Source organism: Poeciliopsis prolifica, unplaced genomic scaffold (assembly GCF_027474105.1).
Source record: "Poeciliopsis prolifica strain line A6 unplaced genomic scaffold, Auburn_PproV2 SCAFFOLD003, whole genome shotgun sequence".
In the NCBI taxonomy this organism is placed as follows: domain Eukaryota; kingdom Metazoa; phylum Chordata; class Actinopteri; order Cyprinodontiformes; family Poeciliidae; genus Poeciliopsis; species Poeciliopsis prolifica.
In genome coordinates, this window is record NW_026562378.1 from 2,006,393 (window position 1) to 2,024,496 (window position 18,104).

Below are 18,104 nucleotides of genomic sequence, written 5' to 3' on the forward strand. Positions count from 1 at the left end.
TCTTTACTAAATAAAGAACTTTCCCTGTACAGCAAATGAAACATTCAACCAAATTATCATCTTGCTCAAGCCAGAGGCACGAACAGAATGTGATTCTAGATTTGATGCTACTTACGTGCCGCGGTGGTTTTGTACCGAGGTGAGGGCTGACTAGGTTGACTCCGACCCACTGAGTTGATGGCAATGACCCTGAACTGATAATTGACATTGGGGGCAAGCTGCAGGATGACCGAGTTGAGGTCTCCGGGGAAAGAGGACAGGTCCTGCCATCTGCCCGGTTCCCAGTGGTTCTCCTCGAACTGGACCAAGAACTCTGCAGAAAGCACAACTGGCTTCAGAATGAAACCATGTAAGGATGACACAGTAATAATCCAGAGTCCTATGAGGATGTTGGCTTTTCAGACGTGTCGAGATTGATGCATTTAGCAAAACTGCACTGCAAGCATTTTTTCGCATCACACTAGTCACATGATCAACTGCCAGATGTTGCTACTGGCAGAAACAACAAACAAGATGACAGAAAGCAGTAAGAAAATGATGGTTTGTTTTTGTTTTTGTACAGCAGAGCTCTCAGCTCAGTTCATATAAAAGTTGTGTGTCATTCCAATGTGTGGAATCCATAGCTCTTCTTTTAAATCAGACTACAATTTCCCCAAAACACTGCATGCTTAGCCACTCCCGAGTAGGTGGAGCTTGCCACTCCAATGACTGATGTCTGATAACGAGCTCTTACATCACAACCATGCAATTTTAATTTCCTTTCTTATTTCATGTAAACACCTCGACTGCAACGTTGTGTTTTTTCGACATTAGCAAAATATAGACCAAGATCTGCACCAATTTGTAATGGAAACGTCGTTACTGAGACACAAAAAGGTACGCGCTCGCACTCTCCACCACAGGCAACGTCTTCTACGAAAAGGCAGTTGACCTAACGTGAATGCTTTTTAGCTGAGAGAGGAAGAAAGCACCTCAAAGCAAGCACAGGATCACAGGGCCAGAACGTACCTGTGACTGGGCTCCTGCGCTCGTTCCCAGGAATCCAGGTGAGACGAACACTACGGGCTGATGGGTCTGACAGATCCAGATCTATTGGTGGGTCTGGACGGTCTGCAGAGGATGATACCGCTCATAAGCACACTCACAACAACCTTCATTCATGGCATATTGTACACTAGGACTGCCTGTATTTGGTTAGACGACCAAAACCTTTAGAAAATAAATAAAACAGAGCAAAAACAAAAACCATAAAAGTAATGAAATATCTTAAAATCTGTCTTGCACTCTTTAACAAAAGGGCAAAAAAAAAAAAAGATATTTAATTAATTTTGTTATTTTAACAATTGAAAATGTTATTTTGTTCATCACTACAAACATCTGCACAAATTATTGGGATTTTATGTGATAGGCCAAACTTGTGAAGAAAATTTGTTAGAGGCACCAACTGACACCTAGCCTTAGCAACACCTAGCCTTAGCAACAATGGAATTTACTTTTTTAATTTTGCCTGGAAGTCTCTTGAGATAATATCTCTTTTTCAAGGAAGACCTGGAAATGATGATCATCAAAGCACAAATTCATCTGGAGAGAGACTCTTTTCCACAGACAATCTTAATCCACTCTGACTGAGTGGATACTTTTGTAAGGACGAATGAGCACCAAGGCAAGTCCCAAAACACGTCGTCAGCTCATAGCTTTCCCCAGTAAAAACAGGTTTTTAGCTGGCACACAGATTCCGACTCAACCGTCCGTCCTTTCGTCAACGCACCAAAAGACTATGAACTGGAAATCCTGCCAGAGTGAACACAAACCCAAAAGCTGCTCGAACAAGATCACACTTTCACTCTTTCATTTTTTCTGTACTTTTGAGCTCCCATTGTAGATAAGTAGTACACTACTATTTTATTTTATTTTTTATTTTTTTATTTTTTTTTACAAGTAAAAGATTTAAGGTGGTAATTTGTTTTCCCAAAAGCAGATGCATTTTATTTGCCACCGTGTCTCACTTCCTGTCTGACTCGTGATAATCTCAGGGAATCGCTGGCACCCTGCTGGGGTCCACTGAATTTTCTAAGGCGTTGCAACTGCTGCCAACATCATCCGACCTGATCTTCCGACGGATCGCAGGCCAAAAAAGATCCGGCATGAGTCTTTAGATGTAGAGACACATGTAACAGACAACCATTTCATATTTGTACAATGCCGTGCCTCGTTTCACTTCTACATCACAATTATGTTCTGCTTTGGACTGACACATAAAAATCCCAATAGAAAAAAAGAAAAACAATTGTGATTGTTATGTCACAAAACATAAAAAAGGAGGGAAATTTCAAATGCTGCAAAAATAGAGCTGGAAGCAAAAACACAAAGCAAATAATAAGGCATCAGGACATGAAAAAAAAAAAAACAGACAGAAGAGCTTCCAGCTGAGCCATGTGTTACCTGGAGGCAAGGCACTAAAGACTGAGGGGTTGAGGAAGGCGTCCTCTGTGGGTCAGGAGGTGGGGATAAAGGTTAGATTAGTTAGGTTAGTCTACAAGCCAAGAAACAGCAAAGGAGAACAACAATTAAAATATAACTTGAGTATCATCACGATTGAATTGTATGTAGGTTCTAATGAAGGCATTCATTTCATATAGAGATTAGAAGGTGATTAAATAGATGACCTTCTTTAATTTGCTACATCTCAATACATGCGTTGTTTTCTTGAAGCAAATTGGTATCTAGCGAAATGCCAGGCTGGAACATTTAGTGTTTGCTGCAAGTTATTCAAACCAGCTGGCTTCCTACAAACGACACGCTATTATTCTATCATCGAGTTCTTCATGTGTGACATACACAGTGTTGTACTGCTTGTTATGCATATTTTCTTCAGACAATATATTCCTATGCACATCGATCTACTCCACATCTGTGAGTGAAGACAATGAGTTACCTACATGGTACTTAATGAACATCACTGGTACAGGGAGTTGTGTTTCTGTCAGATCACATCAATGCTTTGCAGCACCATTCTATGCACTAGTGTACCTAAGACAGTGAGGCGGGCTGAGGCTGAGTCCTGGTCTATCTCAGATTTAACAGTGCAGGTGTAAATTCCCTCATCGTTCTCAGTGACAGACGGGATGGTGAGAGACTCTTCATCCTTCTTCAGCCTGGAGGACAGAAAACGGATCGGTGGTTCAGAAACATCCAGCAGCATGTTTACAAGACTACATTGAAGGCCCTCTGTTTTTTTTTCCTTTGCACATGATAGGATTGATTAGTGACAATCTGGGTTACAGTTTGCCACAAGTGAACATTTACGTGCTGCTCTGCGTACAAAATACAGACGTTGGGGTCATCAAGCTTTTTCTGTCGCACCATTTTGTGGAACCTGTTTCTACTAGATCTCCAATCTGTAACCGAACGAGATATTTTTAAATCACGCTAACAACGTTTTTCTATTCAAACCTTTACAAAATTAAAAGCGTGACGCCACTTCTGGTTGTATGTACTTGGGTTGTTCTACCTTCTGTCTTGTTTTAACCTTGTTTTTGTTTGTTTTTTTCTTGTACATGTTGATTTGTCATGCACTTTGGTAATCAATATTGTGGATGCTTAAAGGATTATATAAATGACTGATGGATGGATCAATTGATTACTGGGCTGGTTGGTTAGTTGGTTGGTTGACTTCGATGCAACCTCCACAATCTGAAAGGACGGAAAGCCTTCCTACATTAATGACCTTGACCCCATTGAACACTAGAAAGGTCAACTTTGGTCTGCTGTGACCAACACAATCACACTGCTAGGGCTAACTTGCTACAAATACTGGTTGCTGATTGAGATGTCATCCCACAGCAGTGTGTGATCAAGCTGGTGGCCAGGATGAAGAGGCGTTTCAGGTTGTTGTAGTATTGTGTATAACTGAGCAATATACTTATTTGTTAAATAACTAAATTATTACCAAAGTATCTTGCTTCTTCAAACTTTAATCATCCAATTCAGTAAACGACACCAACGGCAGGATGAGCCGCTTAGCAGAGAGGGTTTGCCAAGTTTTTTATGGCCGCAATCCATATACTGAACTCTACTTTTCTTTACTAAAGAGGGACCATTTAAAGAGAAATGAAAATTTTTTTCAGATTTGATGACAAACTGGAGACATTATATTGCAACAAGCTCAAAATTAACTAACACTTTTTGGGCTGAGAATATGATGACGACATTCAAACAGTTAAAGTAGGAGAAATGGACTGGCATGCAGCAAAAATCCCAACCAGGAAACAAATTAAAATCCAAAATGTTCTGATTCTGATGTAAACTTTGAAAAAGGAGGTTTAATTGGTAAAACCAATCAGGTGTCAATACCTCCATCCAAGATCCAGGCGCTCTCCGTCCTTGGTCCAGGTCACCTTGGTGGGCAGGCTGGGGTCCGACACCACCTTACAGTGGAAGCTAGCTTTAGAGCCCCTCAAAACTGACTGGTGCGTGGGAGCTTGAATTATACGAGTAGGCTCTAAATCAGAGTCAAAATGACAGAACAAACAATAGAAATAGGCACACTGACAATCACATAGAATGACATCTCAACAACATCTTTGAGAGACCTCATCAACACATCTCTATCACATATTATGTTTTATTAAAAGTCTTTCTCCCCCTCGCCCTCCTCTGGCTCGTTCTCATTCAGGGATCACAGACTAGTTCAAGTGGTTCATGCCCCTTAACACCTTTAACTCCAACAGAAAAGGAATAACATATTTGAAGAGGAGATGCGTGATCAACTGGTAGAAACAAAGATCTGAGGAAATAAAATAAAACAATTAATTGCAGACAGTCCTTCTTTTGGACAACTATTCCTAGATCAGTAATTACAATGTTCAGGACTCAGAAACTATAAATGTACTTCTATAAAAACTGTTCATTCAGTCGGTTTTAATCATTGTAGATGATTTTCACTGATGATCTATCTGTTTTTCCATTTGGGTTTTGAAACATGAAGCCATTTTTTTCCTTCGCCACCTGTTAAACCCAGAACTCATGAATTCCTGACGGTATCAGGCTTTTCTTCTATTTAACAAAAAAAATAATAATAATCTTTGCTGATCTAATTGTATTAAACTTGGAAGGCAAATGGAGACTCAAGGTCAAGAAAAGGCACTGAAGAGCTCGACTCGTCCCCAAACCGCAGGCTATTTGGCACAGGGAAGGAAAACGACTCTTCAAACGATCCTGACAGTCAGTCTTTAAGCAATGCAGTGTCTGACCTTTGACCTCCAGCTGAACCTGGTTCTCAGCTTTGCCCAACATGTTGTTAGCCACACAGGTGTAGATGCCCTCATCCTCCTTTCGAGCGCGTTTTATCTCCAGGGTGCCGTTGATGTGGGCCCGGTACTGACCGCCATCCAGCCCACTGCCCTGGCCATTCTTAAACCTTCAGAGTAAAGGTGAAGGTTGGCTTTGGTAAACAAAACAAATTTCCTAAAACACATTAATACTAACCAATCTGACATAGCTTTCAATTTAAACACTAACAGTAAAAAGCATTACGGAGGCACAGGTCTTACATACAGTTAAATTGTGCGACCTGTCAGTTACTTGGGAAGTCATTCTGCATCACAGGAGTTGAGTCGGTATGAAAAAACTATGAGATGCTCACCAGCGAAGCTCAGGTAAAGGAGAGCCAAAGAAAGGGCAGTTGAGGAAGGTTCGGTTGTTCATGATGACTTTGATTAACTGATTTTTGGGTCCCAGCATCCGTGGAGCCATGTCTGCAACACGGAAACGAAAGGAAACAACACTGAAACAACTGCAGAGCTTTGCAAGGTCACTGGGACAATTTTTAAGTTTTTTAAGAAATGATACTTTGGTGTGTTTGGGAGGTTGAACAAACAAACTGGTCCTTATATAAAGCTTTGTTGATTTTATCCCTGTTCCTGGTAGTTTGTGGACATTATGCAGGTGCAGCTGCAGCTTTTGGTCATGTCCACTCAATTCATAGAATAAAAGAACAATGTACCTTTCACTCAAACATATACTTAAAATCAGAGAAACTGATCATTTTAATTATGTATTTACACACTCACACACATGCATGCACACACGCACGTGCACATGTGGCCACACACACACACACACACACACACACACACACACATATACATAAAGATTTACAAACTGCTTTTTATATCAATTTTTATTGGAGCCGAAAGAACCAAAAAAAATTATACTTACATATACACACAATACACATCTCACTATGGACACATATTAATCAACACACTCAATACAATACTGATGAAACATTGCAGAAAAAATATAAAAAAATTCAAAAATGACAATCCGGCAGTTTCATCCCTCTTTTTTCATTTAGAGGCAAAATTCCGAATTTGTAAGTAAAAAAACTAATGTGTACCAGATAAACGCAAAGCTGTCAAATAGTCCTGATGTATTCAGGTTTCTTATTTGTTTCAAACCCCTATCATACGAATACAAACTGCTGAACTAATTCCTTTAACTTATCCTGTGTTTGACCTACACTTTTACATTTCAGTTCCCACTACTCTGTCTACACACGCCCCCCCTTCCCCCCCATTCCCGCGTCTCACCGAGAACACTGACGAAGGCGTTGGCCAGCAGATAGCCGTGCTGGTTGGAGGCGTTGCACTGGTAGACCGCACTGCTTCCGATCTGCACGCCGCGGAACATAATGGTGTCACCAAGAACTTCTCTGTTTGCGCTTGCTGGAGTTTCTGTGATTTCTAGAAAAAGAGAAACACAAGGAGAAAAAGAAGAGGACAAAGTATAAAGATAGCTCAAATGCCAAAGAAAGGGAAGTATTTTTACAGCTTAAAACTTTCTCTAGAGCAGATTTAATTCATCCGTTCATCCATTGTTTTGTACTTGGCTAATCTGTGAGTTGGAATTCGTTTGGACTTTCCAATCATGTTGAACAAGAAAGCACAGTGTTCCAGGTGTGTCTTTAAAATACGCCAACAGGTGAGCCTCTAAGTAAGGCAAAGATGGCAGTCGACCTATCAGAAGTGTCTGGAGCCATGACATCATCAAGTAGGAGATGATGTCTTCTCCTACGTCCATTGTCCGCTGTCCATTAGACAGATCATTATGTATGTGAACTCCTAATTTTGAAGACATTATCAAATAAATAAATAAATGTCTTTCTCTCATTATTGTGAAATTTTGCAAAAATAAAAATAATTTTGATAATTCTGTGATTTAACATGTGGGAAGTTTGGTCTGATTTAACTTCAGAAAACAAAGTGTGGATGTGCTGTGGTGGTGCACAGTAAGCACAACCCACATATAGCGGTCTTAGTCCTTAACGTGGCGATCGCAGGTTTGATTCCTCATTACCTACTTTCCTGCCAATTAACTATCAAATAAAGGTCACTAGAGCCAATAAAACCTAAAAAAATAAAAATAAAACTTCAGAAAATGACGCCAAAATAAAATGTGTTTTCATTGGTTGTATATATATTTTTGCTTGCTTATGTAACACAAACCTTACATCAAGATCTACAGCTTTACAGTAAGAAATCTTTTTTTGTTATATTTTTAAGATGAGAGGTCACTAAGAACCACCTTATAACTGCAACAGGGATACAGAACCCACTCTGCTGTATCTAAAATAGTGATCAGATTTGTCATGGCACTTGGAGACGTCACTTAAAATTGATCCCGTATAGTTAAACGTGGCACTTTTAAAGACGGATTAAACTAATGTGCTGAAAGTGCAAAAGCAACAAAGAGCTGAGGGTGAAACAAAACGAGTGAAAGAAGAAGCCGCACTGTTTATTGGCTCGCCGTTCATAAGCCACTGGATGTTGGGTTTAGGGTTGCCGTTGGCTCGACACACCAGACGGCCATTTTCCTCTGGGGCCAGCACCAGGTTTGTGGGTTTGTCTAACCAGTAAGGAGCAGCTGTGGGGGCAAAAAGGAGCCAGTTTAGCCTAATAACACAGGTTCCTTCATTTTGTTTCAACAAGCACCGTGTCATCCTCACCTTTGACTTGGACGTCGATGGAATGGCGTATGCTGCCCAGTCGGTTGTCTGCCATGCAGACATACTCCCCAGCATCCTCCTCTGACACGCTGAGAATTTTCAGAGTCTTATTGAAGTTTTCAAACTTCACCTTCTGTGCTGGCAGGTCTCCCCCTCTCTTAAACCACTTGATGGAGGGAGTCGGACTGCGAGGAAAGTGGGCGGAGAGAGACACGTGTGAAACTTTAATGTAATAATTGGATTACATCAAATATAGCAAGAAGAAACAAAGCATCTCTAACCCTAACAAACGAGTTTAAACTCTGTTTAGTTCTATTAATAATCTGTATACTTCAAACATTGTCTGGACTTTGAATATGCATTAAATCTTCAGTATGTAAATTGGCTGATATATATAAATATACATACATATGTATGTTTTTAAATTTCCTCTCACTTGGACTATATATTTGCATATGTATGTATGTGTTTGTGCTCACAGGCCAGCAGCGATACACTCCAGCAGCAATTGCTCATCTCGTAGCACCATTTTGGAGCTCCCACTCCCCTCAGGAGACAGGAAGGACGGCGGTGTCTCTGCTACTTTGCGGCCTGAAAATGAGAGACAATGGCAGGTTGATGTGGGGACAAACGCATTGATTGTCCCTGCAGCGTGAGTCGCGTCCGACCAGCAGCCGAACCTCCTGCCTCTCACGTCATCTAACAATATTATTCCGATCATTTCCTCGTGGCTGGGTTTCGCCTGAGGAAGAAGCTAACGTCCTCGCTCTTGTCTGACAGGAAGACATTAGAAAAGACAGATACGGCACGGGGCTCATTCATCTTCACTCTCATTGGGTTAGAAAAGCAGCACATCAGATTAGCCAAGGTTGTGTTTGGAAACATATTTCAGTTAATTCCTAACAGCAGTGCACTGATGAAAAATGAAAGTAATAATTTCCAAAAGAAAAAGAAAAAACAAGCTTGGTGTTTTTTGTTCTTTCAAATGCTAAAGTTAAAAGAAGGTATTTCTTTTTTATTCTATTTAATGGCAATTGCTCCGGTCTGCTCTAAAGATGAAAGGAGTTATTCATGCTATTCTGTTCCCCCAACATCTGAAACAAACCTGGTTAATCCAGGTGACATTTGAGCATCTGATTTTGTGATTTGGTAGAAATATGTCTCTATTGCCGTAGGTCACAGGAAGTTACCCTGTGTGAGACTTGAACTCTTAATGCCCCAGTTCAACACCACAACTATATCTAATTATTGTAAGGAATTTGCACTTAATAAGCAAGGTGGGTAGGTTTGTAGAAAAACAAATTATTCACCTGGAGGAGGAAACGTTTCTGTTACAAAGCATAATGAATGGAATTTACTTTACCACTCAGTGGCCATAACATTACTTATTCATTAATGAATTACACAGCAGATCAACAGTAAACACTGTTGTAACCTAACAGAAGCTGCTTTTCCATTAACCTTAAAATTGTGCAATTTGAAATAAGGAAAATCAATTTGCTAAAAGGAAAGACGCTAATTTTGAAAAAAGTAAACTTTTAGAAAGAAAACAAAAAGTTTTACCGTTAGCATGTGGTGATTTTTCAGTCATGTCAAAATATATGCAATTCGCAAAACTGCAATAGAAACACTTTTTCACACAACACACAAGTCATATGTTACTACTGGCGAAAACGACAAAGAAAACGACAGGAAGTAGTAGGAGGATGATCCGGACAAAGTGCAGCTGGCTCCGCCAGAACTCTCACAGCATCACACAGTTCATAAAAAGTTCTGCGTCATTCCAGTGTGTTGAATCTGCAGCTCTAATGTAAAATCGGCGTCTACAATTTCCACAGAACGCCACATAGGTAGCCGCTCCCAAGTAGGCGGAGCTTGTTGGTCCAATACCTGAATGAGACACCAACATCTCCTCTAATGGTTGATATACAATGAGCGCCACAGTAACTGTTAACATCAGTCGCTACCATGATTTTTAATGATGAACAGGCTTATTGACATGGGATTTTAATTTCATTTCTTATTTAGAGGAAATGCCACAATTGTGAAATTGTGTTTAATCTTTCTACATCAGCAGAATGTGGACAGAAATTTGGGCACATTTGTAACGGAAACACAGACACAAAAAACCTGTAGCAACAGAGCAATGGAAAGTTTACAGAGCTTGTAGATTAAGCAGTTAGTTTAGGTTAGATTCGCTAAGCATCGATTAGTGTGTCGATCATGTTATTGTGAAAACTGACTAGCGGGTTATCAGGAAGTAGACCACTGTGACGTAAACAAACTCACCACCGAAGGGATCAGAGGCATTGTAAGATGTGTCATTATATGGCTCCGCTGGAAATAGCAGGCACAAACAAATGGCTGATCAGTGCAAAAAGTAGCCGAACCAGGCAGTGGTACTGAATAAACCTGAAGATTTATTGAATTTGCTGAATTCCATATAGAACTTTATCAGTTTGAATAAGTAATATTGGTTGTTTTTCATGTAAACCAGTCGTCTTTTACTGAAATGGCATAAATATCACTCATATCTGGAGAAAACACACAAACATATGTGTTCTTATAAGATTCATGGGAAGCACATTGAAAAACACAGATTCTTATTTTTTCCACAACCACAGTGGATTTAAACTTAGGGAGATTTTAGAAGATGATGCAGGAGAATTATATCTCTTCAAAACACTTGCAGGAAATAGAATCAATAAAGCATTAAGCCGCTAGCTCTCCTATCAGATTATTTCCATGGTGTCGATTTTCAAGCTTGTCTTATAACAAATATATGAATTTTGTGTTATCGTTGTGATAATTTCCAACAAATTATGTTTAAAACTCCTTAAAACTGTCTACACTTACAGGATTGACAATTTTTCTGTTTTCTCCACTGTTGTTCATTAAGCAAAAAAATAAAACAAATACAGTTACCAAGTGAAGTTTATTCACTAGAAATAGGAAGGTTTTTCAAGAGCACTATTTATGTTTTATGGGGCTGTAATTCCCGTGACACACAGCTGCCTAAAAATGTCACAAATGCTTCTAGTTGTCACTTTAATGTCACTTTTAGCGTTATCACAATAGTGCCCCGAAACATTGTGATAAAACTTTACGTCCACTGGTGATGTCACTCACTGGTCTGAACTTTGAGGTTGAAGGGGTTCTTCTGCTGGATGGTGTATGTGAAGTTGAAGCGAGCGTTGCAGCTGTAGTCACTGTGAGCGTCTTGGACCAAAACATTGGCGAAGTACAGGTCTCCATTCAGACCCATGGAAACCCTCCTGTCCTGAAGGATGGGGGTCATGTCTGAGGACCAAAGAAAGGAAAACATTAGCACTAATGCAGAGTGCAGACAGAATAACTCAGCGTTGCTTTCATGTCTATCTAATTTAGTTTTCATGATTCCATAGATGTGCAATAAGTAGATATAGATATAATTATGGTGGTTTGATCTGCAGATTTAAATGGGAATAAACAGACTTCCCAGGGAGATGTTTTACTTAGTTTTCTTTTTGTCAAGACACAATATTAGAAAGAAAAAATAATCTACCAAAAAAAATATATCTTCACTTCAACTTCACCTCTTAAAACAAAAAAACAAGTATTCTCTTCTTCCTTCTAAGAAGGAAATAGCAAGTCTATGAGGAAGGTTTACTCACTGCTGTCCATCCAGAATATCAATGGAGGAGGCAGGCCAGGCGGTGGGTTGCAGGGCAGGACCAGAGGGGAGCCTTCAGTCACCGGCACCGGGGCCAGAACTTCCTTAGGCCATAACGGGGCCTCTGAAAGACAAAGGGCGACAGAATCAGAATTCGTTTTATTGTAATTGTGAACAAAAGAAAGCACAATGAAATTTGAAGTTTGTTTCTGTCATTTTTCATTTCATTTCATTTTTCACTATGGTCCATGCTCCCAGCTCCAGGGAGCATTTTGGTGCAGCTAAAGTCATGACAGATATAGATCAATTTATCATGCAGAATGGAATATTTTGAGCTCCTTGTTTTAGTCATTCTGATGATTAGAGATCAGGAAAACCAAGAATCTCCGAAAATTATAATATCACAAGGGATCAAGAAAAAAGGACATTTTAAATAAAAATGTCATTTTTCCTGTTCATTTCTATGCCGTCAGTGATTGGTTGGGCTCCCTTTGCATAAATCACTGCATCAGTGTGCACCAGTGCAGCCGCTCTTCTTCCTCCTTACAATGCTCCATAGATTATCTGTGGGGTTCGGGTCAGGACAGTTTGCTGGCCAGTCAATCACAGTGTCGCCACGGTTACTGGCGGGCCGCTACTGGGCCGCTACTGAGTCCTGCTGGAAAATTAAATCAGCATCTCCATAATGTCCATAAAAGCTGTCAGCAGAAGGAGCCATGACAAGCTCTAAGAACATCGCAGCAGATGGCTGCGCTGACCGACAGCACTCCAAATCTGGGTTCTTTCTTGCGGTGGTGTTGAAAAATGCACAGAATGATGTTAAAGATGATGAGATATTCGCATGTTTAAACTGTACACAAAACACGCAAAGTGTCACTAAACAATCCTGACGTGGACTGAAGACAAGATGCTCTCTGGATGCCATCAGGGGCCTAATTCAAGGCTGTCAGTTGAAGGGAATCATACTTTCATGGCGCTGAGAGGAAGTCCTCAAGTCAGATCAAAATCAGAGATTCAAACAGAATTCAAAACACTTTTGTCATCGTAAACATGGCATATGGTGAAGCTCCTGCAATGACATGTAGCAAGCAGTGTAATGACGAGACCTGGTCGGTTTGAAAAAACACAGGCGTAGCCTACATTCACACTGACACTGGAAAATAAAACTAACTTTAAATCGTTTAGATGTTTTTTTCAACAAAATTCTCTCTGTAAACCTGCATGTATAACAATAAAAAATAAAATTCATTCTTACTGGAGACACGGAGCAGTATTTTGTTGGACAGGGCCACTCCGAGGTCATTTGAGGCGAAACACTGGTACTCTCCCTCGTAGTCCTCTGGTCGTCCTCCGCTACGGAATCCTACCTCCAGGGTTCCTGAGCGTTTTCTCATAGTCACTCTGGGGTCTTTGCCAATGGTGAACAGCCTCCCGTTTCTCCTCCATGAGAACCTGAAGAACATTCAGGGAATTAGGCGTTACATTTCAAAACAAACTGTTAAAGTCACGGTGGCTAATGTAGCTTAGCTGCAGGGAAATACATGATGAGTGGCCAATTATATTCAAATCCAAAATCCTTCATTTACTGTTACTGCCTGTCAGTGTGAAAGCTGGGAAGTTCTGCTTCCACCAGGGGCTTCCAAATTATTTTTAAATTTCTAAAGAACAGTGAATTTTTTTTTCAGAAATAAGCTCAGTAATCAATCAATCAATCAAGTTTATTTGCATTGAACAGTTCAGCAAACAAACCAGTTGAGAAAACCTATAAGTATTACATTTTGCCAAGTCGCATCATTTCGCATCAAATGTTGGTCAGTGTTTCATTCATGATCAACTCTAAACAGGTGGGTTTAGTCTAGATTTAAAGGAACTCAGTGTTTCAAATGTTTTGCAGTTTTCTGAAAGTTTGTTCCAGATTTGTGGCGCATAGAAGCTGAGTGCTGATTTTCCATGTTTGGTTCTGGTTCTGGGGATGCAGAGCAGAACCAGAAACAGAAGACCTGAGCGTTCAGGAAGGTTGATACAGCAACAGCAGATCTTTAATGTATTGTGGCTGTAAGCCGTTCAGTGATTTATAAACTAACAGTTTATTCTCTGAGCTGCAGGGAGCCAGTGGAAGGACTGTAGAACTGGTGTGAGGTGCTCTAACTTCCTGGTTTCAGTGACAACATCAGCAGCAGCTTCTGGATAATCTGCAGCTGGAGGATTGATAAACATATGGATGAGTTTCTCTAGATATGAAACATTAGACCTTTAATCCTGGAAATATCCTTCAGATGATAGGTCAACTTTGTAACTGTCTTTATGTGGCTCTGAAGGTTCAGGTCAGAGTTCATAACCACACCCAGATTTCAGGTCTAGTAACTGAAGCTGTGTGCTCACACTAGATCCTTCATCTTTAGGTTCAAAGATAATAACTTGAGTTTTGTAAAAACACAGGTTGAGATTAAATGGGCCATGAGAAAAGAGCCAACATCGAGATTAAAGACACCCCTATGAAGCAGTGGAACCAAGCTTTCTGTGCTGTGTGTCTTCACTGACATAGTGGTGACAACTGAGTGAGTCAGTAAGGTCTTTTGGTGACAATTTTATAAGCATGAATGGTCAACTGAGTGCATTATGGGAGTACAATGCTCTTCCTGTGAAAAGAAGAGCCAGTTTGTGAACAGAGTCTGTGTGTGAATGCGTCCGTGCACGCGCATGTGTGTGTGTGTCAATGGAAAGTCCCCACAAAAACAGCCACGCAAACATGCGTGTGTTGGCGTGTGAGCGTGTATGCGTGTGGGTGCATGTGGAATGTGTGTCTTACGTAAAGCTGAACTGTATCCAAACAAACAATGTCTCATTGTCCTGAGTGGTCCTCGCCATGATGATGTAACGGAGTGTGTGTCCAACACTCTGACAGGCCGGACGTTTCAGTGTGTATGTTGAGTGGCACCAGGACTAAATTTGGAAACTGGACTAACAAAAACTGAAACTCTACATTGCTCCAATGACTCTGGTTCATATAATTGTTGCTGGATAATTGTCACATCATTTACTCCTCAGGTCCTCTGATGGGGATCATGTCATGAAAGTTTATGTAAAATATTATTTGCACAAAATACATCTAAACACAAGTGTGGACTTTCTCAGAATAGACTACAGTGATTAAATGATCTGAATGCAACGAAATGAAATAATTACGCCACACAAATTTCAAAAACTTCAGTCAGAGATGATTGTGTTGATTTTTCATTTGAACTTTACCCTTTCTGGAAAAATATAAGAAGGAAAGGAACAAAGCAAACGAACAACCAAGCTGCAGTTTTGTAGTTTGTGCTAGTGTGTGTGTGTGTGTGTGTGTGTGTGTGTGGGGGGGGTGGGGGGGGGGTGTTTATTGCGAGGAACTTGTGAGTGTTCACTGCTTACTTTGGCACTGGGTTGCCCTTGGCTTCACACTCTATGATGATGGTGTTATCTCTGGGGTCGACGATGTAGTCCTTCACTGACTGTTTGATTATGGTGGGGGGCTGCTTCACTGTGGGACATCCAGACACAAAGCAACAGCGTATTCATACACTGTACAGGCACACACACTCAGGTACACACACCGCTCCCCAAACCACAAACAGCATTAAATCCATTATTATTTAGTATCACAAAGAAATGTTTTTCCCCACAATAGAAATAGATTTAGAAAACATAAAGAGAACATCATTTTGGACCAGTTTGTAAACTTTCATACTCTGAAGCAGCAACCTTTACACCCCAGAGCCATTTTTACCTTTAATCCATCTGCAAATAATCTGTTTAGAGCCTTAAAAAGCTGCATGAAACAAATTAGACTATTTTAACCATACCTGCTACAGGAAGTGTGCCGGTGCTGGGAATTATTTGAGGGTTTTTAAAAGAAAAAATCAACTTATGATGATTGAAATTCAATGAATTTCAATAAAATTCAAATTTCGTTGAATTTCTTTGACGAAATGTCAAATTTATGAAAATTATATCAAAGTAGCAACCAAAAGACAAAAAACTTACATTACAGAAAAGAATATTCCTTAGACTATTATTACCATTCCTTGTAGCTCCATAAAAAATTGCTAAAGCTAGCAATGTCTACCAGCGTCACATTTTAAAACACTAATTCTTTAGCGTTTTTTTACCAAATTTATTGAGACCAACATGAGGCTCCGGAGCCGCAGGTTGAGAAACCTCAACTTCAGAGAGAAAACAGGAAGAGGACACAATAACTAAAAGGGCCAGAGAATCTCCTGAATCAAGTTACACCAGATGTGGAAGAGAATTTCACATCTGGCCCAGCATATTTGCTTCCCAGCTGTATGCCAGCCTTTTTTTTCTTTTTTTTTTTTTTTCACATCTCCATAATGTTAGGAGCATTTGAAAGAAAATAGCAGCTGGCATTTAAAATGTTTAAGCCTGAAACCCCCACAAGAGCTCTAAAACATTAAAGCTGATGAACATCTATAATTCACTGAAAACCTGCGAATCCACTCCAACGGTATAGTCAAAGTCAGACCTTCAAACATGGCGGTAAATATGCTCTGATCGTGGGGACTTCAGTTGTTTTCCAGATACAGCTCGTTTATTCTTCCTTGCCATTTTTGTAATGAAATATAACGCCCACATGAATCATTTATAAGTAAGCAGTTCAGAGTAATGGTGCCCTGAAACATGAGTGGTGCAGTTTTTTTTTTATAAATGGAGAAACAACTCTTTCAATCCTAAAAAGTCTGCAAACATCAATAGTTTCGATACGATCCTTTGGATTTCATATCGCCTGTTAATTAGACGGACATTATATACTTCTTGGTAAAATAGATATTAACTTGTTTCACTGAAGTTGACATCTGATTCAAAGAGTTCAGTTTTGCCATAAAGTAAAAAAGAAAAAAGCCCTTTATTCCAGTGGTGAATCTTCAGCGCTCTGAAAACATGGTTCATTTCTACAATTCAAAGTTATAGAAAGGTCCTAAAAGGTGACAGCAGATATTGGATAATGTCGTCAGTGAGTGAATGTGATCCGAGCTCTGACTTCAAAGACTAGTGGACAGCGCCATGGAAACAAAGGCTGGTTCAGATTAGACCATCATGGATCTTATTCTGGAAATATGGCTCCACCTCCCCTTCAGCGCATGAACTCATGAATGACTTAACAGCTGGGTTGACCTGGAAAAATCCACTCAGCTGAGTCTGCAACTTTTATTGTCATTTTATTGTCATTTGTTTTCATCGACCTTCCCGAATGTGACGCTTCAAAAACGCGCATTAAAAAACCAGCTGATGGCAGATTTGAGCTATGCTGACTGCTGGGGGGGAAAGGTGCAGAAGGAACGACATGCTCAGAAATACTCACAGTCTTGCTGGATCTTTGCTGTTAGTCCGGTGTGAAACAGAAGGCAGAAAGGGAGACACATGTGACGGGATGGTTAATATTAATAAAGACACACTGATTACTCTACCATGTTAAAACTGGAGGATACAGGTTTTGGAGAGATCCTAGCTCATCCACGCTATCTGTTTTTAGCAGGTCACAAGCTGCTTGTTAAACAGAGCAGCTTGGCCAGTTAATAATATTAATCAATATGTTCAGTCAGGAGGTAAACTGAGAGTTATTAGTATACTAATAACGAGTAATCACTACACTGTTTGCATGCTTTAGCATAATGCAGGCAATAATCAATGACAATATCAAGCAGTTCAAATATGTACGCTTCAGCTCCTCCTGTTCATCTCTTAAAAAGAATCTACTTGAAATATGGCTGATCGATTTACCAAATTAATCGGAGGAAGCGACACAAATCAAGAAAATGTGGCAAGTTGGAGCTGAGAGAGCATTCAACCACTACTACTAGCCACTACTATGTTATAGTCGTTACTATTTTATAGTAGTGGCTAGATTGGAGTGTATAATCTAGGTGACAGAAGAAATGTGACATTTGGACTGCAAAAGAAGCCAAACACTCACCTGGAAGAGGATTCCATACCAGTGGAGCACAAGCAGTTTCAAACAGAGAAAACACACACACACACACACACACACACACACACACACACACACTTTGTTAGAGCGTTCATAAAAAGCAAAATTACGAACACAATGTCTCTGTGTGTTGAACTGAAAGAAAAAAATATGAAACTGAGGGAGAGAACAACAGATTTAAAAGATCCATGTAAAAAAGGCCTTTATGTACACACAACCATAACTACACAATGAACGGAGCACCAAATAATCATTTAGTGATGTGTGAGTATGTGTTGGTTTGGTGTTAATTCTTTGTTTTAATAACTTCGACTTTCATCGGTGTTTCTGTTTCACTCTGCAATAACGGCTGCTAGTGACGCGACTGCTTACTGTTAGTCTGAGTAATTCGTCCCTGTTCATAGAGACGTGTTTATCTCTGCTGTTGCCGAATGCTTGGTGAGATTTGTCTCGTTTTG

At 40.0% G+C, this 18,104-nt stretch overlaps 1 protein-coding gene across 25 annotated transcripts in view; it reads right to left on the reverse strand.

Moving 5' to 3' along the window:
* nfasca (neurofascin homolog (chicken) a) overlaps positions 1-18,104 on the reverse strand; it is an 89,495-nt gene that overhangs the window by 24,388 nt on the left and 47,003 nt on the right. For 15 of the 25 annotated variants that reach the window (XR_008605793.1, XR_008605792.1, XR_008605794.1 and 12 more), the window contains exons 5-21: positions 17,020-17,037; positions 15,072-15,180; positions 12,916-13,112; positions 11,662-11,784; positions 11,138-11,308; positions 10,298-10,345; positions 8,488-8,599; positions 8,009-8,193; positions 7,795-7,926; positions 6,594-6,746; positions 5,645-5,756; positions 5,253-5,419; positions 4,354-4,501; positions 3,031-3,155; positions 2,443-2,487; positions 1,009-1,110; positions 116-313 (exon numbers count right to left, since the gene is read on the reverse strand). Coding sequence is in view for 22 of the 25 variants with exons in the window: in XM_055027255.1 (XP_054883230.1) it covers positions 116-313; positions 1,009-1,110; positions 2,443-2,487; positions 3,031-3,155; positions 4,354-4,501; positions 5,253-5,419; positions 5,645-5,756; positions 6,594-6,746; positions 7,795-7,926; positions 8,009-8,193; positions 8,488-8,599; positions 10,298-10,345; positions 11,138-11,308; positions 11,662-11,784; positions 12,916-13,112; positions 15,072-15,180; positions 17,020-17,037 (2,145 nt within the window). In the remaining 3 variants the exon portion in view is untranslated. The remainder of the gene's footprint in view (positions 1-115; positions 314-1,008; positions 1,111-2,442; positions 2,488-3,030; positions 3,156-4,353; positions 4,502-5,252; positions 5,420-5,644; positions 5,757-6,593; positions 6,747-7,794; positions 7,927-8,008; positions 8,194-8,487; positions 8,600-10,297; positions 10,346-11,137; positions 11,309-11,661; positions 11,785-12,915; positions 13,113-15,071; positions 15,181-17,019; positions 17,038-18,104) is intronic. The other 10 variants (XM_055027270.1, XM_055027277.1, XM_055027262.1 and 7 more) reach the window with 6 other exon arrangements.